Source organism: Falco biarmicus, chromosome 9, assembly GCF_023638135.1.
Source record: "Falco biarmicus isolate bFalBia1 chromosome 9, bFalBia1.pri, whole genome shotgun sequence".
NCBI classification, from domain to species: domain Eukaryota; kingdom Metazoa; phylum Chordata; class Aves; order Falconiformes; family Falconidae; genus Falco; species Falco biarmicus.
In genome coordinates, this window is record NC_079296.1 from 10710904 (window position 1) to 10738579 (window position 27676).

General features: G+C 45.8%; 1 protein-coding gene and 1 long non-coding RNA gene across 2 annotated transcripts in view; one reads left to right on the plus strand and one right to left on the minus strand.

Moving 5' to 3' along the window:
• Positions 1-27676, plus strand: part of LOC130154685 (uncharacterized) — a 118578-nt gene that overhangs the window by 17761 nt on the left and 73141 nt on the right. The gene's annotated exons all lie outside the window — the stretch shown is intronic.
• Positions 4185-25187, minus strand: TNFSF15 (TNF superfamily member 15). The gene is made up of 4 exons (XM_056350986.1): positions 24750-25187; positions 18091-18142; positions 17440-17487; positions 4185-12366 (listed from the first exon to the last, which is right to left on the minus strand). The coding sequence occupies exons 1-4, from the start codon at positions 24960-24962 to the stop codon at positions 11939-11941; spliced, it is 741 nt and encodes a 246-aa protein (XP_056206961.1). The 5' UTR covers positions 24963-25187; the 3' UTR covers positions 4185-11938.

Consider the following 27676-nt stretch of genomic DNA (forward strand, 5'->3'; position numbering starts at 1 on the left):
TACGCAGCAGGCAAAGAATTTAAAGACTCTGCCACAGGAAACTGAAGGAATAAATAATGCTGACTTATTTAGAAAGTGATTAATCTCTTCATGGACCTGTTACTCATGAGTTTAACTCTAAAGGGAATAGGAATGGATGTATCGTCTGAAACTGTTGCTGTGGCAGATGTGAGCGTGGATGCAACAGGATAGGAGGGAAACAAAATAAATAGTCCTCAGACAACTGTGTTCTCCCTGAACAGCTTCTTCTGCCACTGTTGTTCAAGTACTGGCCTCAACGGACCATTGGCCTGATAGTTTAGGGTGTTTCCTATCCTTTAAGGGTCTTCAGTCTTTGGTTTATTGGGAGAATGCTCTGTCTGCTAGGTTGCTGACCGGCAGCATGGCTTGCATCAATCCCAGCAGGCCTGTTGGGAAGCATGGGCTGTGTCTGGACTGCTTGGCAAAGGGAGACACGGTGTGCCCCCTGGGAAACCTGGGCAGAGCATTCTGTAGTTGCTGCCTGCTCCCTTGGCACCTATGTCCTTCCCCTGCAGACCAGGGGAGAGGCTGGGTGGAGCTGGGAAATGGTTCCTTCCTGGGTTGTACTCCTTTCCAGTGCTCACCTGTTGTCCGTAGATGTAATATTTTCGCCTCCTACATTTCTTGTCATGTAGAAAACTCCAGCTCAGAAGAATCACTTTCTTGTGCCATGAGCCTTGGGGGAATTGCCAGGGGCTTTGAGAGCATCTCTGGAGCATGGTTAGGCCTTTTGGAAAGGGACCCTTGTGCCAGAGCAACCAGCACTGTGAGGGCCCTGTCTGTCCCCCAGGATATTGGAGACAAACCTTAAGTTTTAGGTGGAGAAACCTTTCCGAAGAACTTCCATTGAAGCTGCCGCTTCCTCCCACCAAGCTCTTATTTTGCCGAAGTGGTGTTTTGGAGCTGAATGCTGAGCTGAATGCGTTGCCTGCTGCCAGTACTCGTAATGGATTAAAATAGTCTTGGGGTGCTTTTTTTTTTTTCCCCGAGTGGCAGAGGGTTGCTTATCCAGACTCTGGGGAAAGCCACTAAAAGTGGAATATTCCCAGATGCTGGGGTGGTGATGCCAGAGTCTGATACAGGCTGTTGGAGCCCTTTGGAGAGGACAAGGTGTTTTGTGAAGCACGAGCTGAAGCTGTTAGTCTTCTGCTGACTTCTAAGCTAAGTATGCATAAACCTGAGTGAATGAGCCTTGATTTGTTTTCACCAGATCTGTCATTAGACAGGCCTTAATGTACAATGAAGGTAAAATAGTTTAATTTATATCCTGTCTGCGAAGGGAAAAGTGTCCTGTGTGGGAGCAGGGGGAACCTGGGATCCTTTGGAGGGAACTGTCTGTACTCTCTACTCCTCTACTATCTTGAGGGACCACAGCCCCAGCATAGGAAGCTACCAGGTAGCTTCTTAGCCTGCCAGAAGGAAGACATAAACCCATTAATTGCAACATCAAGACAGTTAGCTTTAGCATTTGAAGCTTCGCATCCTGGCAACGTACATGCTTAAAGGGAAGGTGGAAAAATTGCATAGTTCAGAATCACTGGGATTGTGGTGGCCCAGGAACCTGCCTGGTGTCCCCTTTCCCTTGCTCTGAGTGTGTGGTGATCTGACTTGGGCTACAGAAAATACAGGAAAACAGAGAGCAGGTGGAAGTAGTCCCTGCTGCCTGTCTGCAGGGCATTGCTAGTGCTGCTGTCACAGCTGACTCACTGCAGCCATGCTCCCTGTGATTTTCCAGAAAGTATTGAGCAGGTGCTGGTGTAGTATCATAGTTTGCCTTATTGCCTAGGAGATCCACCCTGTGATGCATTAAGACTTTTCTGGGAAGAAATGACATGAAAATTCCTTGTGGCAAGCATGGCAGCACTTCTTTACTCAACATAGTTTTCCTAAAAATAGTGGGGCTTTGCTCAGCTATGTCTTGGGAACCTTCCACAAATAAAGTAAAACCTCATTAAAGAACTGTTGTTATTGCTACAATTACAACTTGAAACCATGGTGTCCCGCTGAAGCAAGAAAATACTCCCAGAGCAAGCTGTGCTTGCCAAAAAAAATGGTTTGTGGTTACCCATTTGGCTTTGAACGGGTGTGTAAATGCTGCCTTGAAATTGGGAATAATTCGGAAGCTGGGGTGAGGAACAGCAGGTTTGCTCAGCAGAATGTGCCTCGTGATTAAGCATGAAAGTCTAGTTTATGACTGTAGAGGGTCAGTAATAGCGTGATACACAGGAGATCAGTCCTGTGCTTTTAGCCTATGTGAAAATTAGTTGTGGCTGATGGGTAAAGGCAAGGTCCTTTTCAGTCCTCCTTACTTCACCTCCTCTATTGAAGAAGCATAAAAGGGTGACCTCTGAAGGTAAGTTAATGAGGTGCCACCATGCATAAGGCAGTGGTAGCAGAGCCCTAGGGACTGTCTAGTTTCAGTGGACCTAGAAGTTTGTACCCAGATACTGGAGTTTTCCACATGCTGTAATATCTTTCCTACCTTCTCACCAGCTAATTGAGCAGCAAAGAGGAACAGTCCCACTGCTCTAGCAAAAAGCTGTTTCGTACCTCCTTGTTTTTGCTCTAGAGATTCCCCTGATTTACATACAGATGTCCCACTTCCTTTTCTTCAAAAAGTGAAGTCATCTTGCTAAAGGGCTAGGGCACAGGGCACGGGCAGCGCTTGCTGCTAACCATCTCTGTGAAAGGATGTCATTTTTCATCCCTGGCTTTCAGGCACTGATGAGAGAAGGGAAGTGTGGCAAGCAAACATCTTTGTGTGATTTCACCGATAACTGTGCCCTGGCAGCTGTTTGCTTGATGATGTCTTGATAGATCTCTTCCACTTTGATCTCTGCATGCAGAAATGTGCCTCTATATCCTGTCTGCGAGGACTAACTCAAAACTTGGGGAGATTTTGGTGTGCCTTTACAGTCATCAACTGGCTGGACCATCAGAAGGGAATGCTGAACCTCCTCCCCTCCTGGCATATAGGACAATGGTCTCATTTAACTAGTGAGCTTATTCTCATCAAATAAGGCAGGAAGAGAAGGGGGAAAGCCAGTTGCTTCGCTGTCATGTTGATTGATGAGGGAGGACGGTCACGTGGGCTGGTGCAGTAGCCAGCTTCAGGTTCTGATTCTGGGAAATGCTGAGCTGGCTTTTCTGGGGACCACAGAGAGAGCTGGTCATCTGAACAGGCACTTGTTCGGCTTGGAAATGAAGTTCAGGCTGTGATTTCCACTCCTTAACCTCAGCTGTGCTGAAACGTTTCCAAGTTCTCTGGAATTAATAGAGAAAGGGAGATGGCCCCAAGAGAGAAAGCTCACGCATCTCCGTTGGAATTTAGAAGAAGCCAGAGTAACATCCGACGTGCAGGCTGCAGACTGGAGCCATCCCTGTAACTTTAGCTGGCTCCCATGAACAAGATTTATTACTCTAGAAGACACAATTATATTTTCCCTTTGGGGTTTTGGCAGAAATTGCAATTTATGGGGTCAGTCAAATGGATCTTATCGTGAGAATCGGGGAATCCACATGAAGTCTGGTTTTCTGAATCATAAATGCTGTTGTGCTCCAATGTTCTGAAATTCTAAAGAAATCTCAAAACACACTGAGGTTTTACTAAATAATACTGTTGAGCAGAAAGCAGCTCAATGGGAGTTTTTAATTCTTGAGCAAGATGTGTCATCTTTGGGATGCACTGATTCTTTTTTTTTTTTTTGAGGGGGGGGTGGGAGGGGATGTTGTCAGTGGAGTTAGGAACATTTAAAAATGAAGGTGAGATTCAGCCACATCAAAAGAAAAAATCAAATCTGTGTGAAATTGAAAATTACAGTCTTGGAACTCAGTCATATACTACTGGGACAAAATTCTTTAATTAAAGCCCTTAAAATGAAGGCTCATGAAAATGTCTGTAACTTGGCCTCAGATGAGCAGGGCTTAATTTCACTGTTCTTGAAATGTTAGTGTTAATAATTTTCTGCATGTATATTCTGTATGTGATTAATAGCTTATGTAGAAAAAAACACTACATATTTGAGAAAACATGTAAAATATGCAATACACAGCACACTTCAACCCCTTTGGCATGCAGAAATTTATACGCTTCCTGACTGTAAATATGAACACTTGGTGGGTGCTTATTAGAATAAAGACAGACTCAGGAATAAATATGAATAAAATGAAATGCTTTTATTTTTTGCTTTAAGATACAAAGCACATGTTAAAGAACTATTTATAAATTTCATTGACAGAAGGCATCAGAGCTATTTTCTAAAAAAAAAATATAGCAGTTTAGTATAATAGATCTAAATTTTATACCATGATTTTTAGTCTCTCTTACATAAAATTAAGACATCTATATGTACAGTACCAATAAATATGCAGTAATCTTTTTCAGTGCTTTTTTTGATGTTTTAATATAAAACTTTACAATCAATGAAAGAATATATCTTGATTTGCGCAAGAATGAGAGTGTCTGGAAAGCTAGTTTAGTTCATTATTCAGCAAAACCCCTGAACACTCCTGGCTTATGGTGCTTAATAAACAAGGTCACAACTTCGCAGGCAATGTCTTTCATGCTGTTCCAAAGGCTTCAGCAATAATAATAATAGGCAAAATGAGTTTGGAACTGTCAGTGTTGACAAACTTTGCTCCTGTTTTTGCACTTTTTGAAGAGAACTGTGCTAGCTTTGGCACTGGGTCTCAAAAAGAAACTGAACAGTGGAGTCCTCATTTCCTTTGAGAACCTGTTGGACAGATTCTGAGTGTGTTAGAAGATGCATCCTCGATTCAGCTGCCTGTCTGTGAGCTGAAATTTTTATAGCATGGAACCTTCCTGTGAGCGCAGATCACTTCCACTTCACCTTAGCTTATGCTGCATCCTGCAGGGTGCTTAGGAGACAAAGTCTCCGTGCCCTGCCAGAGTGAACTCAAAGCTCTTCCCAAAGCTGGATGCGTTAACTGTGATATTGAGCTTCCCCCCAGCTTGGACAAGCGATCTTAGTGCAAAAGCAAAGCTGACAGCTAGCAGATCCAGCAGTGGCTGGGCACCTTGGCTGACAGATGAGAGCTGGGAACATCAAACTCTCGTGGGTAGTGCCTTGCTCTGCGGGATGAATTTCATGGAGCCACAGCTTCGTTGTATGAAAGTCAGGCTCTCCTGCTGTTATTTTACTTGCATTTAGCTAGAAAAATACTATGTACATCCCTCTGTAGCCCTGGGAGAGAAGTACCTCTGTTATCCCCACCTTCTCTAGCATGAGCAGCCTTTTGGAAATGTGCATCTCTTCCCCCCACCTCGCTACAGAGGGACCCTATTGAGCATGGGCACCTTCTGTATAATTAAAGGCAGGCAAACACTCACATGGAGGAACTGTATGTGCCAGTGTATTTAGACCACAAAGAAGGTGTTAACTCAAGTTATTACCCTGTATGTGCAAAGCACAGTAAAATGGCAATAAAAAAGTGAATTCTGCTCAGCTCAAGTTAAAATAGAAAATAATAATAATAAAATTATAATTTTGTTTTGCTATTCTTTTAAATGTGAGGTAGCTATTGGATTTAAAAAAACAAAAAACCACCAACATTTTTGGAGTTACAGGAGAAAGCAGTCTGATTCGTGCTGTCTAATTAACTCTTGGCTGATCTACAGAGGCTGCTAACAAAGCATCTCAGGTATTTGCACGTGGGTGGAAACCTGTAGGTAGACCTATGCCCTCCGTCAGAGTTTTCAAGGGAAAACCTTTCTTGAGCCAGAGCACTTAACCAGAAACCTCTCCTGAAACAAATTAAATACGCTACTCTGAGTTCAAGCCAGGAAAACAAAATAAATTTTGGAACTAGAAAATAATATGCCCCATGGGAGAGTGTTTCTCAGTTCTGCTAGTGGAAAGAAAGAATTTGCATTCTTGGCAGCAGAGAAACTGAAGATAACACCGCTCAGGATAAGAAATACGTATCCAGTGGATGTTGCTTATTATGCTGAAAGTGTAAGGACAGCAAAGCTCAAGCTAGAACAGGGTAAGGGTGCCTGGAGCTCTGCTGCCTTCCAACAAGACTTGGACCCTGATTTCCTAGCTGGGTGGTACCTGGCAACCAGGAGCTCAGCAATCAGAAACGTTCAGTTCCCAAGCTGCCAAGGTGCTCTTGTGTGTGGTTGCGGACAGGGCCAACGTGGCTTGTTGGCCAGATGGTGACACTGTGGTTCCCGTCTCCCTTGGGCGCTCGGTGGGAGCTATGGGTGCCCGACTCAGCAGGCTGAGGGTACAGCTGTGATGCAGTTTCTGATGAACGCTGCTTTTCCATAGGACTTGCTTTTTCAAAATAAACTATGAAATAACAAAAAGAGGGAACCAGCTGTTCCCCACGCTGCAGAGGGGAAAAGGGACTGAAAATGAAAATCTGCTCAGCCTTTACGGTTTTGCCTTTTGAAATGCAAGTCTCTATATGCCCCTGGGGGACTTACATATATAGGTAACTGTGTATATATATATATAGATATACTTATACAGCAAGGCTGTGTAAGCCCCAGTTCACTCTGGTGAGGGACCTTCAACTGTGCAGAAAATAAGCCATTCACATGTTAACACGCCACAAAATAGGTCACTCATACATCAGCATTATCTGGCAGCGTGATGGCTCTAAAGTGTGTTATTTGGTTAGTGTTTTTGGAAGGGGACCAGGATCAGAAGTTGTCACATTCATTAACTTGCAGTTTTATTATCATAAAACTTGGAAACAAGAAGCTAAGTCAGTTCTACTGGTAAAGACACACATTGGTACCAAAGCACAAGACAATATACAGTCACTTATATAAAATTCCTTACAATAGCAAAATGCTATACTGGTGTTTTGTACCCAGATCTGGGCAAAAATTCTTGACATTTTCTGATTCTTCTAAAGAATGAATTTTCTCCTCATTTCCCATCTGAAATGATGGGCCACTCAGGACATTAATAAAACAAAGCACAGTGTGGTCAGTTACACCAAACAGAAGTGAAGAATGAGATTCCTTTGAAATTCTGAAATATCTTTGTTGAAAATTGCAAGTGAATACTTTCATCCCTTCTCCTTGTTCTGTGCAGCAGTTCAGTGTAGCCTGGTAGTGCCCCCTCGTACCAGGGGTCTGCTCTTCCTAACGCCCACTGAACTGCTACATCCAGAACCACCTCGGCAGCATCTTTTCATCATTTGGGCTGCGTTTTCCTAAGGAACACCACCAGCTTTACACCTCTAGACCCTAATCCTGCCAACATACACGTGCTGGAGATGGTCCACATAAGTACTCCTGGATTTGGAGGATTGCTCCTATAATTGTGTAGTTGAGGGTAAACCAGGTAAAACATTTTAGCTGCTTTTAATTTAAGCAATGAAGATTTTACTCCTGCCATGCACCAAATAGGAAAACGGAGCTCGCTTTTACGATACCCCTTTAGCCATGTACTCAGGGCTAAGTACAGCACAAGTATATGTTGGTAAGATTTGAGCTGTGATCCTTACAGCTTTAAATTTACTTCTGTATGTTTATGGAGAAAAAATTAACGCTTATTTACCGATACTTAGCTTTAAAGGAGAAGGGAAGCGGTAGGTAAGTGAGCATTTTCATGTATTTGGGTTATATTTAGTGTTAGTTTTGAGGGGATCAAAGGGATTAGGGAAGAAGAGTATTACTAAGAACTAAAATATTTTGATCAGATAAAAAAAATCTGTTACTTTTTCTTTCAATGGTTTTGTTCTGAAAAGTGCTTTTTTTTTTTTTTTTTCCTTCTTCCTAAGAAACTTAAGGGTCAAAGCCTGAAATAATATATTTCTTATTCATTTAGCATGAGCTGTCTATTTCACCCTTTTTCTCCAGCTCGGATTTTTTCTTATAACTGTTTTAGTTTCACATCCACCCAAAACAAAACATATTTTCAGTTTGACCACCGACTGAAAGGTCACTTGTTCACATGACCAGATTTTGTCATCTTCTCATTCATTTGAAAATGCTGACGCATATGCATTTTCACATCTCCAGAAATGATTTACTTTAAAAAAATGTCCAATTCAAAATCAAGCACAGATTTCTGAGAACACTTCTGTCCTTATGCAGCTTTGGAGTAATCTGAGAATCCACAGCTTGAGTTCACTCTTGAGATCGCTCCCTTTAAGCTTGACCTCTGTCTCGCTCAAGTGGCTTTGCTCTGACTTCATGCCATTGACCTTCTGTGGAGGAATAGCTGATCTACAACAGGGTCAGTATCAGCCCCTGCGTTCTTATTATATTTGCTGGTCACTATTACAGAAACATTATTAGCACTGAGAGGGGAAAAAAAGGGAGGAAGAGAGAATTTCCACTAGGGTAGATGTGTGGATTAATGTGCCTGCACCACTTTAAAACAAGTAATGCCAGATATATTACTTTATGACATATAAAATGTGCTAGTGTGCTAAATGTGCTAAAAGCTGGTGTGTGTAACGAGGTGCAAAAGCTTGCTCTAAATGGACTAAAATAAATAGTTTTGAGCCATGGATAATGGATCAAGAGTTACATCTGTAACAGCTGCAGCAGGCGATATTTTGCTTGTGAAATTTATCATTAGTGTACAGTGGACACAAATTATGTGCCTTGTGGTAAAAAAGGCTCATTATTGCCAGTGGGCTTCCAAGAACTTCTATGAATATACACAAATATATGTCTGTCTATGTATGTATGTGTGTATATCCTATAGAAGGTTCTTTCCTTGTGTACCAGATACCACATTCACCACTCTGCTCCCCTAGATCTTGTATTTACCATCATTCAATGCACCAAGCATTACGTGATGATGACTTTAGATACAGTTTTTACGGAAATCTGCTGTACAAGCCTATCAGGACTGCATCACGGCCTCAGAAGAATGCTACATCATCTCATTTGTAGAAATAAAGAGCTTTCTGAACTTCTGTGACTGTCTCAGAAGAGCTAGGATTTGCACTTCAATTTTCTCCAAGGATAAATCAAATCCATCCTATATAACACTTCACAGAAGCTTTCCTTCCTAGTTGTTTAGAAACACCTGCCCTGGACACATCACTTTTAGATTTTCCTTTTATAAGATTTATCACATTGTTCGTGTGCTAGTTACCTAAAGTTCTTTATGTGGTGGTCTGCAAGAGCTGCAAACGCCATGTTTTTATGTTCTGGGCACACACTGAGGGATCAGAAGCTCAGAAGGACTCTGGAGTGTGGAGAGAACACTAAACAATCTGAGATATGGGAAGTCTTAGGATTTCCCAGAGAATAACCTTGTCTTGAGCTGCCAAAAGTGTAAGATTTCACCAGATTTTACTGTGGTGGTGGTGGTGGGTTCTGAGCGGTAAGAAAAGCCCTGCCAAGGAGCTGAATGAGCAGACACCCTTTCTGAGAAGTGAAGAGGCCAGATCGCACGTGCTAGTACAACCGATATGTGACGAATAACTGCTCCTGTCTCGGCCAGCTTCAGCTTAAAAGAAAAGGCTGAACAGGTGGAGAAAACATAGGAGTAGGGACTTAAACGTGAAAGTGAATCTAGCTAATAGGGGCATTTGTTTTGTCCAAGAGTGTTTGCACCTTCTAGCAGGACCGTTACCTTCACTTTCTGCCATCCTGAGCTATTTGTGGTTTTCTGTGTGCACTAGGGTGACTGTAAGGGAGATGTTGCACGTAGAAAACTAGCTTTGGACAAAGGGGTGTCCTTATACCTAATAGGTATAAGGGCCAAGAAGGCAGGAAGGTGCTCGTGGGAGAAAGGGATCAAGAGGACAGCTGAGATGTGGGGAAAATGAAGGACAAGTCCAAGAAAGGATGTGAAGCCAAACTGTGATGAGGTTTTGGCGCAGGGACATTGTCAACATCTCCTGGATAAGCAGTGTTGTACAGTGGACCAACACCCAAAGATAATCTAGAAGCAAGAAAGATGCCCCCTGAGGAAAGCAGGGCAGGGCAAGATGGCAATCTCCTCGCTTTTATGATGTGTTTAATGCTGTCTCAGGGTGGCTAAAACAGTGAAGGACTGAGAGCTGCTATGGGACACAGGCACTGCCGAATAGGGAAGGACGGCCAAAAGGCTGCCTTTTCTGAGATGATTTACTGCATAAAAGACCTGTGAAGTTTGAGGTAGCTGACAGCATGAAGGTGCTTCCACTACTGAAGAGGCAAAGATCCTGGTGTTGCCTGGGTCTCCCACCTCCTACTGTGCTCCCCTCCTCCCTTCACCCCCCATCTGCCTTGGCCTTTCTCCATCTCTACTCTTCAGCCGTGCTACTGACCTTTCCCTGTTGGCTCAAACAGATCTTTATGCAGCAATAAATGTACTCTGGCTAGGAGGAGGCTCGCTGCAGGCGAAGCAGCCTGGTCTCACTGCTGGTTGGGCTGCAACATCACACACGGTCTTTTGTAGCTCTGCCCATTTGAGCTCTTCAGCTACAACCCCCCATCCCCAGGGCGACATGTCGCCCAGCCTCAGTGCGCCCTGCCCCCGACCGTGTGTTCTGGGCTCCACCGTGGCCTTGAGCAGAAATGTTAGCTGGGCAACCAAGGCTTGCTGGTGCTTCTGGCCAAGAGGTGGAAAGTGAAGGAAATCCAGTGAGGTGAGGCAGGAGAGAGTTGCAGAGAGTGAAGCCTGGTTGTGGCAGAACAGCTGGGTGGTGGGTGCTCGGGTGTGACACCTGCTGGCACCAAAGAGTGTAAAGTCCAAATCTATGAGAACATGGCCTTAGTCACCATCAGCGATGTGTTTATTGTGGGAGGGGAAGGAAAGCTGGGGAATTTCCCTGAGAGACAGTAAGGTCTATGAAAATAAATAAGTGCAAGGTGGGAAGCAAAACGTTCTTAAGCTCCACACCTGGCTGTGCCATGCCATGGTCCTGTCTTTGGGTCTCTTGACCTTGTGTAGGGACTACTGGTTGCCAGCCTTCACCCAGGGAAAGGCTGGGGAGTTCCTTGTGGTTGGGGGACTGCTGCAGCATTGGCAATGGCTGCAAGGGGGAGTGCCAAGACAGGGATTTCTTTAGTTGCACCTGTTTTGCATTAAATGTAATGGAAAGCAAAATATTGCAGAGGTTTTCTCTCAAAATTTTGGTGGTTGCTTTAAAAACTGCGGAAAATTTTGCTGCATCTCTCTGCCTTGTCTTTTCTGTTTTCCTAATGTTAAGACCTGGTGGGGGGATTTCACTTTCATGCTGAAACAGAAAGTGTGTGTGTGTCTTGCCTAGAAATTTTGCATAAAGCTTTGAGGCTGTATATTGACTTAAAGAACTGTAAACAGTTCCTTGGGGAAAAAAAAATTCAAGTAGCTTCTTCAAAACACATGATGTAATTTTAATCTACAGGAAAGTTGGAAGGGATTAATTAAGCAGTTAATGATTAATCTGAGCTTTATGTTAGTGCAAAGTACTGAACAAATCTATTTGTAAGGAAAGGATGACAAGTCATACCTTTTAGAACCGAGAATCTGAAGAAGAGTCATGCAAAACTACAGTGGAAGTGCTGGAGAAGGTCCAAAACACTGTTTTGAGTTGAGGAAATCGTACCTCAGAGGTGGAATTCATGATGTAGCCTAGCTGCAACATTCACGATCAGTATTCCTACCCACAGATACAAAACTGTTCCTCCCTAGCTTACAAAGTTGTGAAGAGCTCTCAGTTTTTACTTTTTTTTTTAAAAAAAAGCTCTTTTCCCTCCAATCTGACTTTCATTTTCCTAGTTCTGTTTTGTTTTTTTTTTTCCCCTGCTGTTTGTTTCAATTCAGCTTGTGCTTTCAGCTCTCCCTACCCCTTAATTTAAGGCTGCAGGCAGCTGCAGAGGAGTGACGGTACAGAAGAAGGGTAAAAGCACAGAAAATCATACCCCAACGCATGCTCACAAAGCCAAGGTCCAGCAAGGTCACACCAGAGCCCTGAAGGGAAGCCCTCCCCAGCTGCTGCCAGCGACCTACAGCAAAAAGGCACCAAAAAATGTTTTGTGCTCCTTGGTGTAATCCACCAGCTTGATGTCACTAACGTTGACCACTAGCTTGTCTCCTACTTCTAAGGAGACGACGGCGCCCAGATAAATGGGCTGGAACCAGCTGTTTCCCTTTTCACTGAGGGTCTTGGTGCCGGTCAGCAGCTGGGTGGGCTCAGGGTAACTGTCAGTGACTTTGGTGATGATCTCGGTGACAGAATTTGTTTTACTGTAAGTTTCAATGGGCCCTCGGAAAGTGACCTGAGCATAGACATAGTAGTCCCCAGACACGGGTATCACCAGTGCGTTGCTGGAATAGCTCAGGTTGTTCTTGGTAAAGGCCAAGCCTCGTTTGTCTTCCCACTGCAGGATGGGCAGATGGCTTCCCATGGGCTTGGTGAGATCTTGTTTCTTCACTGTAGGAGAAAGAGAGAGGGAGGAGAGGCGGGTTAGTTTGCTGCAAGGGCAATATGCTGCTGAATGTGAGATCTCTACTCCAAAGGGCAAGCAATTTAAATAGGGTAATGAAAATGCTAGGACAGAAACCTCAGAAAACCGAGGTCAATTTGCTGCAGGCCAACTGTCCAGTGATATTTTTGGAGGGTGTCCATAGAGTGTCCAGATCTGAGCAATCAGGAGCAAAAGCCAAGGATGTTTTTAGAAGACCTTGGCCCGTGCAGGCTGCCTGGAGGGGTAGCTGTGACTGGGTGTCCTGGTAGTGGGCCAGATCCCAAATGATGACACTGTCCTTCCTAAAGGCTGAGTCTCATGGCACTGTGGAGCAATGCAGATGGCTTTACCCTGCAGGTCTGGAGTGCTGTCTTACCTAATTACAGAGTAAAAACCTTGTCCTTAAGTGAAACCAGTGCTGGGGCAGTTGTACACATGGGTGCCATGCCTGTAACCAATGGTTTGGGACAGCAATAAGAAGCATCATTTTCTAAAGCATCCTTTTCTTCAGTAGCAATGGATCACAATTATGTTCTTAGACAGACGCTACTGTGCTTGCAAAAGTTTCACAATAATGAACATGATCTATCCGCGAGCACCGAGACACCTGAACTTCTCTTCCTGCTGAGTTGCTTCTGAAGAATGGCAGGGTTTGTTAGCCCCTGACAGGCTTTTCTTCCTGAGTGTTTGCAGAGAAATCTTTTGCTGTAGAATTGCCTTTGGTTTGCCAGTGTCATTTGATTTTACCAAAGGCTCAGAAGACCCCATGTGCTTCAAGAGGCCCAATTCCAAAGCAACGCATTATATTTAAAACCATTTTTATATCTTTTTTTTTTTTAATGCTTTGCTGGAAGAAAACACTAAGCTTGATGTTAGCCTCAGCTTTCCTCCAGACTTTTTCCCAGTCTCGTGATTAGCTGATTTCAAGCAGAGCTCTAATCTCTAATCCAGACCCCCAACATGAGTGTGACCCAAGCTGAGGATGCTCCCCCGGCTGCAGGGGTCTCAGGAGAAGAATCAGGGAACTGCTGCCCTATTCCCTTCACCATTTTAATTTCTTTCACACAACAGCCAGCAGAATAAGCAAAGCCCTAGCACTTACTCATTTTTCTGCAGGGATGCAAGGGTTTGCTCTGCTTTTTATTGATTGCCACATAAAATTGTTGTGGTAAAAGAGCAGCTGAGGCAGTGAAAAGGAAGAGGATAAAACCCATTAAGATTCTGCCAGGTATTAAAATGAACCTGGAAAGCTGAGAAAGACTGAGGCGACTGATTTCTAGGAAATGAGACCTTCTTCACGAGCCTGAGTTAATGTTTAAAATTGATTTTGACTCAGTATCTGGGGACAGGGTGTGTGTGCATGGACACAAAGGCAAACAGAATGCAGGTAAGGGAAAGCTTTGAATTTCTCTTTGCAATAACTATTAGTTTTTTCCTGGGTGAAATGAGATTCAGAAAAACTAATATATTCAGCTCCCAGTGGCACCCGTTTCCCTCTCTTTTCCAGCAATAAATAATCTGTAGGGAGACAAGAAGGTGTTAGGAGTACAATTTCTTGCATATTCTCCAAGTAGCACAACAAAATAATGGCTTTTTTTTCAGGCTGCCTGTCAGTGCTGCTGAAGTACCAAATCGTTCTGATCTTCCCCCATGAGGCAAAGTACGTGAGGAGAGTATTTCTGTGTGGGAGAGCGACAGACAGGGATTGTGATAGCAAGCCAAGCTAAATTATTGAAGTGTTATAAGAACTACGAGGCCTTGAGCCAATACAGCTTTGCCTGATACAGAGAGAGGAATAAAAGGAAGGGAAAGTATTCATGGTCTGCCTTCATTTTCACCTGCCTCTTTGGTGCCTATGGACTGGTTTGAGTCCTGGCAAAGACTAAAGTAGCATTTGGTTTACAAGAGCTTGGAGTAATACCTTTCAGAGACTAGTTGGTAGCAGACGAAATTTTGTTTGAGATGGGAAGGATCAGAAAAGATCAGAATATTGCCAGAAAATGTCCTGGGCTTTTTTCCATCTTGGGAATTTTGGGGGAAAATTGAAGAGAAGCTGCATGTGAAATATTCTTTTCCGTGTAGAATGACGCATTTTAAAATGTCAGTGACACTCAATTCTTCAATATTTTTTATATCTCACAGGCATCTCAAATGAAGTACATGATTTCATAACTTCTAGAATTAGGCAACTTAAGTTTTACAGCTATAACCTCCCTTTTAGGATAAACCTCACTCTATTGATGCTCTCTCTTTTCAAGTTAATGAATTTTTCCCGTGCTTTCAGTATTGATCAAGAGGAAAAATGCATGTTTAAGTGCCTTTGAATATAGTACAGCTCCTTTTGTAGCAGCAGTTGTACTTTGTACATGTCATTTATTTGTTTCATAAATATATGGAGCTATACTTCTTGTAAATATACCTCTTATGTTAACTCCTGAAGTAAAAACAATCAGCTTTTAGTAAGGGATTCATTGCTACAGTTCCTTCAGCCTTCCCATCCACTATAAATTTTTGGCATCCCTTACATATGAAATTACTCCCTTCCCCAAATCCCTTTTGGTTTAGTCCCTTGCTGGAGAATCTTTGTTGCTTGGCAGCTTTTGGGTACATTTTGTGGCATATTGCTGAACTTACGGGGTTTCTACAGTTCTTAGCACTCAGTGGTGTGGGCACCTCGTACTGAACACTGCACCCTGAGGCCAGGCTCCTGGTCTCAGCAAGAGGTTGGAGACAGGGTCTCCTGTCATACAGCATGTACTGAAAGTCCCGGGGCTGCAGGGTCTCTGTTGCTCAAGATCATGCCCTGGGAGCTTAATAACTGCCCTTACAAACTCACTGCTTCCAACAATCCAGTGGATTCAGAAAGTGATGTTCTACCCAGTTTTAGCGGAGCACCCAGATACCAGCACAATTAAGTGTGAGCCAGGTACTTGACAAGGTTTCTGCAACATAGTCCATCCAGCTGTGGCACAGGCTGGTGACAAGAAGGAGCTGGCATTAGTCTGCGTCTTGACCCCAAGTGCAGCCAAGCAAGTTGGAGAAGGGATGGTGGCATGGCACGGGTCTGCCAGCACCAAACGTACAGTAGTGTACAGGAGGAATGGGGATGGAGGAAAGTCCTAGCTCAGTATTCACGTTGTGCCATCTGCACTAGCTATAGCCACCCAGGGAGAGGAGATCTTGCTGCCTGATTGGGTAAGTTCAAAATGCTCATTGTGTGTTAAAATAGCCAAAAGCAGGCGGAAGATTCATCACAAAGGAACAGGGGCCAGAACATTGAGTCATTCTGCTGCTGTTAATTCAGTGGTGCTTTCCCATGAAAGTACTGTGGTTAGTTCTCATTCCTCTTGCTCCTCTCACCTTTGGAATATATGTGCCTAAACCTAGGAAAAGACAGAGCATATAGATCTGGCAGAGACTTCCCACAAGTGAGAGTCTGTAGTCTATCACCTTTTTTTTGGAAAAGGTACCTGAAGTGGGGTACTGTAACAAAGATCTCAGGGATAATTATTCCTTTTTCACTTTCTATGCACGAGTCATGGTTTCTGAGAAGGGAAGGCTAGGGTGGCACCCAAGAAATTATTATGCAGCAGGTTTAAAATAACAGGAAATATTTTCGGTCTGTGATGCACTATTAAGCTTGGGAACTTGTTGCTGCAGGGTACAGCACCAAAAATACACTTGGTCTAAAGAAAAGTCAAAGATAAACTCATGGAAATTAGATTCCCTGATGGCTACACAGCACAGCGGCCTGGGCATAGCCTTTTTGCACAGCAAAGAGGGATAAAAACTCCTTAGCTCTTCCCTTTGCATGGTCCTTGCTATGGCCAACAGTGAGTGGCCCAAGTGATAGGTTGAAGGGGACGAGTGCCATCCCAGGGAGACTGCTTGGGTTTGATGGCGAAGGAATTTTTGCAGATGAAGGGCCTGAGGAAATTTGAAGAAAACCGTTGGGTGCTTCCCTGCAACAAATGGACTTTTGTGCAACCCAGGAAAGTTCCCGTCAGCAGGGCAGTGCTTCGGCTGCGCTTCTGAGTCAGCTGCACCAGGAGCCTCTGGGTCTCTCTGCCTTGGGGGGGACTTGGGGGTGACAGAGAGACTTACACCAGCAGACACGCTCCTTTTGCACTTACAAACTTGCACTTAAGTGAAGGTGTGATTTTGAACAAGGACAGGTCAGTTCTGGAGCTCTAGCAACCTGTGTGCAAAAGGGGATGGGACTAAGGGTGTGCATTAGGAAAGAATGTGCTGATTAGGGAGAATAAACTATGCTGGGAAAGAAATCAGCCCCGAAATACTGTTTGATCTGACCCTGTAGGTGAATTTGTGTGAAGCATCACACCACTTCTTGCATGCTTCAAGTTAACAAAAGTGCTCCACTGAGACAGCACACAGGGTGTTGGGGTGCTTCTGCAGTGAGCTGTGTTTCTCAGAGGTAGAAATTGCCTTTGGTCAGAGCAACTGGAGAGCCTTTCCGCACTGAACTCCATCCACATGGGAACCAGACATGAACCTTGTCCCCTTCTCTGGTAATACCCTTCCCCTTGATTGCTTCGACGTGTGTTAGAGATGGTCTTACTGGAAACAGGGTGAGTTGATGGCAAGATGGTACATGTGACCTGAGTCATGCCTTGCAGAAAACTAAGGTCTGAAGAGGTCTTATTTTGCTACTAAACTGGTAGTTCTTCCCAATTCATTGCTCCGTGAGGATCCATTTGAACCCTTTCCCCCACTTTTCCTAGGGGATTCAGCAGATCCCTAGGATACCAGGCACCTATATAAGTTCAGTTACAAGAGCTGCTTATTCAACAAAGAAATGGCTTGGGAAAGTGGCAACACTTCTGTCAACTACCTCATTTGTGGGTCTTTTTCTACAAACACAGGCTACAGTCAGTCTGTCATGGTCAACAAGGCAAAGGCGATGATTATTTTCCCTCTGCAACACCTGATCCTGTCAGATCCATATAAACCAAGATCATTGCAATGCAACTTCTACTGCAATACCCGCAGGAAACGCTTCATTTTCGAACAAGCATTACCTGTCAGGTGTGCTCTTGGCTTTTCTGTGCTGGAAAGTGTATCTGTAACTGAGGGAAAAAAAGAAAAAAAAAAGTGTTTAAGGATCTTTGCTGCTATTCAGGTCAATGAGATGTGAGTGGTGATCGATGCCACTGAGGCAATGTGTGCAGCCCCTTTCCATTTCTGCATAGGTTTGAGCCAGGAGTCATTTGCCGGGATTGTTTATTGCCACCCTTGAGGTAATAAAATCCCTTTACAAATGAGGGAGCTTGTCAGGCTGCTGTGGGGTCGACAGAGCATGTCACAGCCGTGTCTTAAATTGCTGGAGGGTGGACTGAGGGGCAGTGTGGTGTGCATGGGCTCCCGAACCCGTGTTTTGGGGAGTTATACTGATCTCAGAGAGATGCTGGGAGGTCTGTGCCAGCATCAGAAGGAGCAAGCTTGCACAGCCCTGGGGTTAGAAATGCTTGCACTTTCGCTCTGGCCTGTTACCTCCCTGCATCTTGTCACCCAAGTTTGCCTCTGTCTGCCCTGGCTTGTTCAGCTGGGGAGGGATGTGGGTGGTGAGAGTGGAAGGCAGGTGGGGAGGCATCTGCCAGCAGCATGCTGCGGCAACGATTGCAAAACCTCAGTAAAGTGTTTGGGGTGGGGGAAAGAACTGGCAAACTTACCAGTATCTACTGCCCGTTGCTTCAGAAAGCGAGAGCCCCTCTCTTCTGTGACCTGCAGGAGAGATTTACAGCAGTTAGCCCCAGGCTCCAGGGCACACGGTACCTCCGCAGAGGGTCTCGTTTGCATTATCCCAGAGAATGGAATATGCTACAGTAATGTTATCGAGTTCAGCTAGAGCTTTTGTGTAAAAGGACAAGTCCTGACACGGCTCTGCTTCATTGCAAGAGTTTTGTGCTGTTTGTTTGAAACCGCCTGCATCTCTGAAAGGGTGCTAGGGACGGGACTTGAGCTCCCGTGGTGGTTATTGTGTTAATCACCAGTATTGTCCTGACTCTGGACAAGCCCTTGGCATATCTGGGGGAGACTGGCAATGGCTGGTGTGAATTAGCCATCGCCACCACCCCTTTGGGATGGTGACTCCATTCAGAACTGCTGGAGCACCTCTGCTGCTTAGAGACTCTCCCGTTCCTCAGTCTGCACAGGGCAAACAGAGCAAGGGGCACAATCCTTCCCTGCCTCGGGACTCAGCAGAGCCTTTGCAGGTGCAAAGGTTCATCTGCAACACCAGGGAAGAAACTAATGGAGGTGGATCAGCTACACCTGCTGTTCTTCATCTGTGTTACTTCCGACTGTGTTGCCCGGCTCTGCCCTGACTGTTGGGTGGGCTGCTCGGAAGGCGGAGGGGAGCCGAGCAGCCCAGCGAGCGCAGCTGGCCGAGGGCAAGTGGTCTGTGGGCCACAGGGGGAAGGCAGGGTGGCTCACGTTTCCTCACCTCTTACATTCTCCTCTAGAGCTGCACACCAGCACACTCACAACACATCCCCGTGCCAACAGGCGTTTGCATGGCAGCAGGACATGGCCCTGGACCGTGCCAAGTGCTCCTGGTGTGTAGGTCGAGCAGTTCAAAGGGAAGCTGCTGCCTGGCTGCCACACACCTACCAGGGCTGGTCCTTCTGAGTCACACCTGGGCATGGCCAGTGGCTTCTGCCAAGTGCCAGTCCTCTTACACCAGCCTGCAAAGCAGCACGGCTCCCCGCCGGAGGATGCTGTGGGATGCTGATGGTGGATCTGGCACCCCTGGGGTGTGAGGAGTACCCCTTATGCTTTCCACAGGGCAAACTTCATTGCAGGTCTAGGCCAACATGTGGCTGCAGAAAGCAGACCGTCTGGGTTGTGCAGCCAGCTCAGGGCTGTCAGGATCCCCCATCATGCAGTGTTTGTCAGGAGCATGCTGGCCTGGTCTGGTGTCTTTTATGGACAGCTACATAAATACATTGAATAAATTGCCTCTGATCAGCTTGCAGCGAAGGATTTGATGCACATTGCTTACTAAACAGGCTGAAATAGTATTGGTATGTAGGCGCTGAAACTATCTCCTGGTGGCTGTGTCTCACACAACTTCAAATACACTGGGAAAAGCAGAAAACAGATAATTTATATTGGCCAGGGGAAGGAGAGTGTGTGTGGGAGAAGGGTCAAGCTGCCTGGGTTTGGGGACTGCTAACTACCCTAGTGAGCTCAAAAGTATTTTAATGTTCTCTTAAATCAGTAAACATCCGTGTGCTCCTGCAGAAAACCATAATTTCTAAAACAGCTGCTCAGGTGTTTTGGAAAAAAAAATGGAGAAGGAAAACTGCAGGGAAAAGTCTCCTTTTCTTTTTCTCCTCCCCACTACCTGTACACACAAATATACCCAGCCAGAGCAGCCGCCTGTTCTGCAGGAATTGTCACCCAGAGGAGACAGCGGTGCGAAAGCTCTCTGTGTGGCTGATGGAGAAACGGTGTTGCGCTGTTGGTGAGCTGTTGGGACCTTTCATTATGAGTAATGACTTTCTCCAAGGCCCTGTCTGTTTGCTGTGGTGTCTGTGACTGTACTTTTGATGTGATACAGAGTTGTAGCAAGGTGATTTTGTCCTTCCCTTGGTAGGATGCACAATACGGGTGTGGAGGATTTCCCTCAAACACTCCCCCTTGCCTTTGGCCAGAGGTATATGCATATGAGTGTATTTACACTGTTATTTATGTGACACTTCCTACATAATTATCAAGTGACATGTTTTCTAACAACGCTAAGTACTTCAATGAGCTACAAATCAATCACAGACCTACATTTAATCAGCTAACTTCAGTGGGACTGTTTATGTATTTAAAGCCTAACTTTGTGCTGAAGTGCTTTATATATATAAATGCAGATGTTGCAATACAACAGAGGTAATGGGGGAGTGGGAAGGTTATAAAGAATTCTGCTTCGTTATAAAAAAAAGTAACAAAAGGGTTTTGACTAAAAACTGGGGGAAAGCTTTTTATGCAACCTCAATTTACTTGTTTCCAAAGAAGGCCAGAGGGAAACTCCGGGTGCAGGAGTTGCTTTCATAGACGCAAAAGGACGGTGTGATGCAGTAGATAGAGCAGGGTGCTGCAAGGTGTGAAATTATCCTTTTTTTGGCAAAAGTAGGGATGTAGTTTTTTACCTGATCGTGCTATTTGATAAGGATATAAATCTGAACCTCCTCTAGAAAATATTTTAGTACTAGGCAATGCCACATAATGACCAAGTATTTGCCCTAAATAGGCACGGATGTTGTAAATTGATGGTGTAGATGAGGTGGTGAGCGAGAGCTAAACAGCACGAGGCAATAGAGATATCATTTACACAGTTACTGGTTTTCTGTCTTTTCCTTTCTTGCTTAGCTGTGATTCTGAGAAGTTCACAGCATGGCTTTAATTTTCCCTTTGGTTACTGTGGAGAGACTAACCAGCACTGAGTTATGCCGAAAATCCCATCTTACAGCTGACTTAGAAACAAACAACATCTTGGACAGCCAGCTCTAATTACCCTGAATACTGTGGTACACCAAACACTTCTATATTGTTTCGGTACCAAGAACATCCAACCCCCCCCCGATGCATTTACATCCATATATTGCTAAAGCCAAAAAGAGGGGGTGAACATCCCCTGTTCATGTGCTTTGCCTCTTGCATGTCCAGGAATAGCCAGGGGTATCCGATAGAGAACTGCATGGGCAAAGCAGCTTGGCACTGCAGGCAGAGAGGTTAATAAGCAAAATATTCCCAGCACCTCCATCCACTCCATTTTCTGCACAAAACACTATTTTATGGGCAGGGTCTCTGCAGGTCATACACGGTACATACACCCACAATTCTGCTAGCTCCAGAGATGCTGCATGGACTGGGCTGGGCATTTTTGGTAGGGACCTGTCCTGTGCCAGCAAAAAAACAGCTTCAATGGGAGTATTTTGGCTAGACTGTAGTGCCCAGTGTAAGCACAGTCTGCCCACAAGGACCATGTGCATCAAGCAGCAGTGGCCAGTCAGGGGTTTTACTGCTGCTGGCTTTCAGAAGGGGAGTCCCACACACCTGGGCCTAGGTGCAATGTTCCCTGCTGTTTCTCCTTCCCTACAGATCAGGAAGCTATTTCAGGTTCTCTGTCCCCTATGGGCAGGCCATTAGGGCTTCTGGCTCTGTGTAAATTGTGGTGCTGGCAGTGCTTTTTCAAGCTTTGTTGCTTGCTTTCTGGCTTCATCCTTGTAGGCAGGATCCAGGTGGAGCTGCTAGGACTTTAATGCCCCTTCTGTACTGCAAGAGCTCCCTTCTCCATTACAAAGCTGACACAGCACACAGGTTCACATGCAACACTTTGGACAGGTTTTGGAATTTCCCTTTAGGCTGGTTGTGGTTTCCGTGCCAAGGACGCCATGAAAATAAGCTGAAGTACCAACATCTTCAGGCAACAGGACTTGATGCTCTGCGTTATTGGGTTAGCTGAGCAGGTTGCTAAGGCAGCCAGAGATGCTCTCGTGGTGGCTGTGCTATTCCCTCGGTAGATTTATGCACTCAAACTGAACCTTGGCTTCCCCTGGGGGAAGGCTGCATGGCAGTCTTGGACCTTCCTCTGGAAAGTGACAACTAGAGCCTTTTATAGATTTTTTGCTAATAACACAAGCCGTGTGTTATTGCTTAAAGAACCCCATTTCCTCACCTCACTCTGCCTTGAAGCACAAAAGAAAGTGATTTCGCTTTCCAAAAGGGAAACAGTGTAGTGGGCCTGGAAGGTGTCCAGGGAAACCATCACCAAATCTGAATTATTCATGCAAGGCATATTATACCATGAAAAAGAGAGAGAGGAAGCTGTGGCTGTAATGACATAACTTGCCCTGCTTTTTCCTGACTGGGATGTTTCCAGAGGAAAAGATGAGTTTGTATCCCTTCAAAGGCAGAATGTGATACCATGTGCACCCACACAAAAGCAGGGATGAATGAACTGCCTCAGCCTGCGGGCAAATGGGCAAATCGGAGGCACACCCCTGTTGGTGAAACCTTCCCCAGCTCCCCTTCTCCTCCTCTGTGCTCCAGGAAGGATGGTCTCAGGAATTTACTACGTTTGTTTCTCATCTGCTCACCTGCTGAGTCCCTCCCTACTCCCAGGACTGTCCCCAGCACACAAGAAGTTGCTGATCTGGCACGTGTGGGCTGAGCTCTGGTCCTGTGCCTGTCCTGTGGGCTAGCTGCTTCAAGAGTCAGCAGCCGAATCCACACCTGGTGCAAACTCGGCTCTGCTCACTTGCTGTCAGTATGCCCAGGGCATCCACACCCCAAAACGAGTGCCACCGAGAGCTCCAACACACGTGTCTGGCCCCAACCTCGTCCTTTGGGTCTGAGCTACCAGGGGGGCACATGAGGAAGGCATCTTTTAGCAATCCAGTTTTAATACTTCACATGCAGAAGGAAATGCAAAAAGACATTTTCCCGAGAGTCTTTATGCCCAGAAATGTTCCCATGGACTGAAACAGCTACAGACATGCTGAGCTCAGCCTGTGACACGGCTTTTTGGGGAATTAACAGAAAGCTACACAGGCAGACAAATCCCCCCATCTGCATTCCGTTGCTGGACAACACTGGCAGTACAGCTGGTCACCAACAGAGTGAATGAAAAATTCAGAAAATGCAGGATCCAGTTGAGCTGCAGCTGGGCATCCACCCACAGGACTTGGCATGGAGACAGCAGGCAGCTGGCCAGATCCCGTCATTTTCCTCTTCCTCACTGGGACTCAAAGAGGCTGTAACTCATTGATCACCTCGTTACATCACTGTGGAATACTATGTGCTAGTAATTCAGTGCATATGTGTGGAAACACATTAGCATAGGCCAGGCCCAGAGCAAATCTAATGGTTTACATTGGTCTTTTCCTCTTAAGAAGCCAAAGCCACTCACAAAAAAACTTTTCTGTGCTAACTGTACTGGCAGGGTCAAGAGCCAGGAACATGTCAGTCTAATCAAACAGGCTAATATTTGATTATTATTTCACTCTAAGATCACTTGAAGAACTGAGATGTTTTGCTCTGTACAACCTCACGGGACATGAGCAGAGAGTGATGCAGCTGAGGCTGGCTCAAGTGCCTCTTCACTTTGTGTGCACCCGCTCCAGCTGGCCTGAACAGCAGTGACAGAGTCAGCACAGGGACGGAGATGGGCAGATCTCACAGCCTGAGGCACTGTGCAGGGCTGCTGCATCTCCTTCTAGCTTCGCACGGAGGTGTAACCAAGGTAACACAGATGATGCTGCAGCCAGATGCTGGTACCTCCCAGGTACGAGATGCAGCCGTGCAGACTTGGGGTCAGGCAGGGGCTGGCACATCTCTGAGCACCCATGGGCACAGCTGTCGTGTTCCCTACACACCCATAGGATAAAGGAAAACTGCCTTCGAGGCCACTTAACACAGCTTTTCCTAAGGGAGCGTACAACAAGCAGGCTAATTAGTTGGGGAATTTCAGACCTGAAGCTAAAATCCGAACCTCAATTCTTCAGACCTATACGCATATGTGCATGCTTCTAGCATGGGGCAGTCCTGCAGAATTCATAGCCTACCATGGAAACAGGCACTAGTTTGCAGTCTGGCATGAGGAGGAGTGGGACAGCATAGAAAAGTGTTCGAAGCAGCCACAGCAACAAGCTTGTGTTGCGAGGAGCAAAGTGAGTTTAGCTTTCCGTCAAAGGAGAATTTCTGAGATGATTTCCAGGTCTAGGGAAAGTTTTGTGGGGAGTAAAAATGGGATGTGAAAATTAGGGTCAGACTTTAATTGTGCGAAATCATATCTCTGCAGGATTTTGCATTAATAATATACAAGAGCTGTAGCTGTTTGCCCAGTAATGGATGATGCACGGCTGACCCACTGACATCATGAGAGCGGTCAGCAGATGTTTGCTGAAATAGGATGCTGGGTGGGGAAGTCTCAGAGTTAACCCAAAAGAAGGGAGGAAAACGAGCCATAGTATCAAAACCTCCACTGAAATCAGCAGAAACACTGATTTCCATCAATTAGGGATTTTTCTTAAGCATTTCCTGCAGCCCGCCAGTAAAAGTTTTAAAGTAGCACATTGTACTGTGACCTTGGTGAAATTAAGACAAGAGGAACAGAAACCGTTAGTTATAAAGACCAAAGAATAAGACTTGTCCGAGGCAGATTTGCTCTGCGTAAGGAAAAAGGAATGTAACAGCGAGTTTCTCACACTCCCTTAAATGTGAGAAACTCATAAAGAGAATAAAAGAACCAAACAAGCCCATCCTTGGAGATGCAGGATGGGGTGCTCTCCTCCTCCTAGCACGGCAGGACAGAAATCGGCCGTCAGTCTCTTACCTGGCTGGCGCAGGAGCTGGGAGCTCTGAGGTTTCCAACCAGCAGGTAGACAGTGGGCATCATGAGAAGCAGCATGGAGAGCAGGCACAGCAGCACCGCACACCGTATCCTCCTCAGATCCTTCCTGAGGTGCATCCTGGAGGCTTGGCTGATCCCAGGAGCTTCCTCTTCCAGGGTTATCTCGGACACACGGTCCATGCCAGCGCCTGGCATGCGAGCTGCTGCTGTTCCTGGATGGGAACTGGGAACGGCAAAATCTCTTCTGGCGTCTGCCCTGCATGGAGACCCCCATTAAATAAGAGCTGCCCCGAGTGTGGGAAGGCACCGCCACACACACCCCCTCCCTCCCAAGGAATGCACCGCCTACAATAGAAACCTAGCTCAGGGAGAGAGCACCGCGGCTCCCCGAGCTCCCCGAGGTGCCTGCTGCCGTCTGGCTTTTTTCCCCCTCTCGCCGTGCAGAAGGAAGCTAGGAAAGTCCCAGTGGGTGGAACCAGGATAAACCCTGCTGCTGGGATGGATAGGTTTGAAAGCTTTTCCGCATGGCAAAGGGAACATGAAACCAACGGGAGTGAAAGTGAGAAGCAGGGGGAGAGCGAGAGCAAGCGGCAGAGGCGAGCGGCTGGTGGCCCAGAGCCCAGCACTTGCAGCAGAGCCCGGGAAGAAAACAGGAGAGCCTCTTAGGGAATTGCAAGACCCCAAAGAAGGAGCTTGGTTCTCTGTAATGTTTCTCCGTTCCTATGTGTTTCGCAGAATTTGCAGCGGGCTGCAGGTTGCTCGATGTACCTTTTGCATCAAAGAGTCCAGCCAGGCCTGAGCAGGGTGTTCAGCTCGTCTCCAACCCCCTTGTAGTGGTGCTTTCACGTGAGCCGGTTATCAGTGCCTCAAAAAGCCATGACTATTGCACTTATATAATGCTAGTGCACAAAAAGCCATGACTATCGCACAAAAATGTATGCCATCTTACTTTATTGATAGCTGCAATCTCTGATGAAAGGGCCTGTCACCTACTGACCACCTCAGGAGCTGCTCAGGGACTGATTTAGGAGAAAGAAGCTCAGATGGCAGCTGGTGTCGGGCTCGAAGGGGCTCCCTTTTGCCCAAGGAAGGCTAGTTGCATGCCTACAGCAGCAGCCCACCCTCCATCCCCTGGCTTTGCCAGCATCTAGGAAGGAGTCATCACTGGAGATGTTGCCATGTGGACTTATCCAGATTGTTGAAACTGGAATTTTTTTTTCCTGGGAAAACATCATTCTCATCAAAACTGAAAGTGTCTTTGATTTATACAAGCACACACACTGGTGTGCAGAAACTTCTCCTTTTTCCCTGGGTAGAGAAACAGGGTGGAAACTTACTTAGTTTTTAGTGAAAGAGCAAAAAGGTTTGGATTCCCCCACCCCTCCATGAAAAACATTTCAGATTTGTGTTACTACAAAACAATATCAGAGAAACACATTTTCTCATGTCCAGTCTGCCTACAACCCCCACTGATAAGAATGCAGCCGGTTGTCATCACTGACACTTCGATGACGCTGCCGGGAACCTCCCTGTGACAATAGTCTGATGCAGCTTTGGATAGTGGAAATCTGGATAGATAGAAAGATAAGACAGAAAGTGGAAAATATGCACTGAGCAGAAAGTCTGATTTAGTTAGTGAGGATGGCTGAGGCTGTTGGCGGTGGGGCAGGGACCCCTGCCAGCAGGCTGGATGCAGAATGGGCCAGGGAAAGAGAAAATTTGAAGGAGAAAACAAGGAACAGTGCAACCCAGTATGGTTTAGGGAGATGGGGCAAGAGAGCTCATAAAGCAACAAAGGATGCGTGCTCTAATCTGAGCCAAGCCGCATAACTCCTTTGTGACCTTAGGCTAGTCACTGACTTTGTTTCCTTCTTTAATTCATTGTTTGTTTTTATTTAAGCTGTAAAACCCTGAGGATAAGGACTACTCTCTGTTTTTATAGCACCCAGAACTGATTTCAGGGCAGGTATGGCTCCATTTATCATAAATTTAAAAAACAGAATGGGCTGGAAGGTGCTGCTAAAGTCAGTAAAAAGAAGATTCATAATTCTGTGGAAGTGCTGTGTAGAGATGTGATTTTTTATTTTTTATTTTTTATTTTTTAATTATTTTTTTTCCCCTGAGGTCCCACCTGCTTATTCTAGGGCAGAGTACTAAAAAGCCAATACTGATCTTTCGGTCATGAATTCCAAAGCTAATTTTATTTTCTCTTCATTGTGAGTGCCAAAAAATGCTCGTTATATATTCAAGGCACACGCCTCACAAGCAGCCAGCCACAGACATCTCCAATCTGTAAGCTACCAAACCTCTTGGAGGTTACTTTTTTTATTATTATTATTTTCAAAGGAATTCCAGAGAGGTCAGTTCTGAGTTAAAACAGCTCATAAGAACATTTATTGGCCTGAGACTTCCTGCAGTGGTGTGTGACCAGCAAAGCTTCGGCTGGAAGAGGATGAGTAGATGAAGCCTCGGAAAGCGAAGATGAGATGAGCTGGGAACAGGTTTATGCTCTCCACCCGGCTCGTGGGGCCAAGCTGAGAACTTGTTAAAACCCCAAGAAAGGACGGAGAAATTTCTTTTTCCTCTCCAGAATGCAAGTGCATCTGGCACATGGCGTGCCTTTTATTTGCCAGGAGGTGACTCACCTGGAGGGCTCAGGAAGGCAGCTTCACGGCAACCAGAATGCGGCTGAGTCTGCGAGCTGCTGGGCCAGCGCAGGGCTCGGGTGGCCACGGTGGCTGTGCCACATCATGCCAGGCACCCCTGCCTGGGGCACAGCCCCTGGCCACACAGCAGCCATGGGGACCTTTGGTGGCCACTATGGCCTCATCTGTCCCCTGAACGGAGCTGGCAGGGGCAGTCCTGCTCGGCTGCCATGGCACTCTTCGCCTTTCTCCTGCTGCTCCCCA

Excerpts from the sequence above, each read along its gene's own strand:
- TNFSF15 (XM_056350986.1), bottom strand. The coding sequence starts at position 24,962 with ATGCCAGGCGCTGGCATGGACCGTGTGTCCGAGATAACCCTGGAAGAG. Across the intron at positions 18,143-24,749 it reads CCAGCTCCTGCGCCAGCCAG|GTCACAGAAGAGAGGGGCTC; the intron begins GTAAGAGACTGA and ends TCTCTCCTGCAG. Across the intron at positions 12,367-17,439 it reads GCCAAGAGCACACCTGACAG|TGAAGAAACAAGATCTCACC; the intron begins GTAATGCTTGTT and ends TTTCTCCTACAG.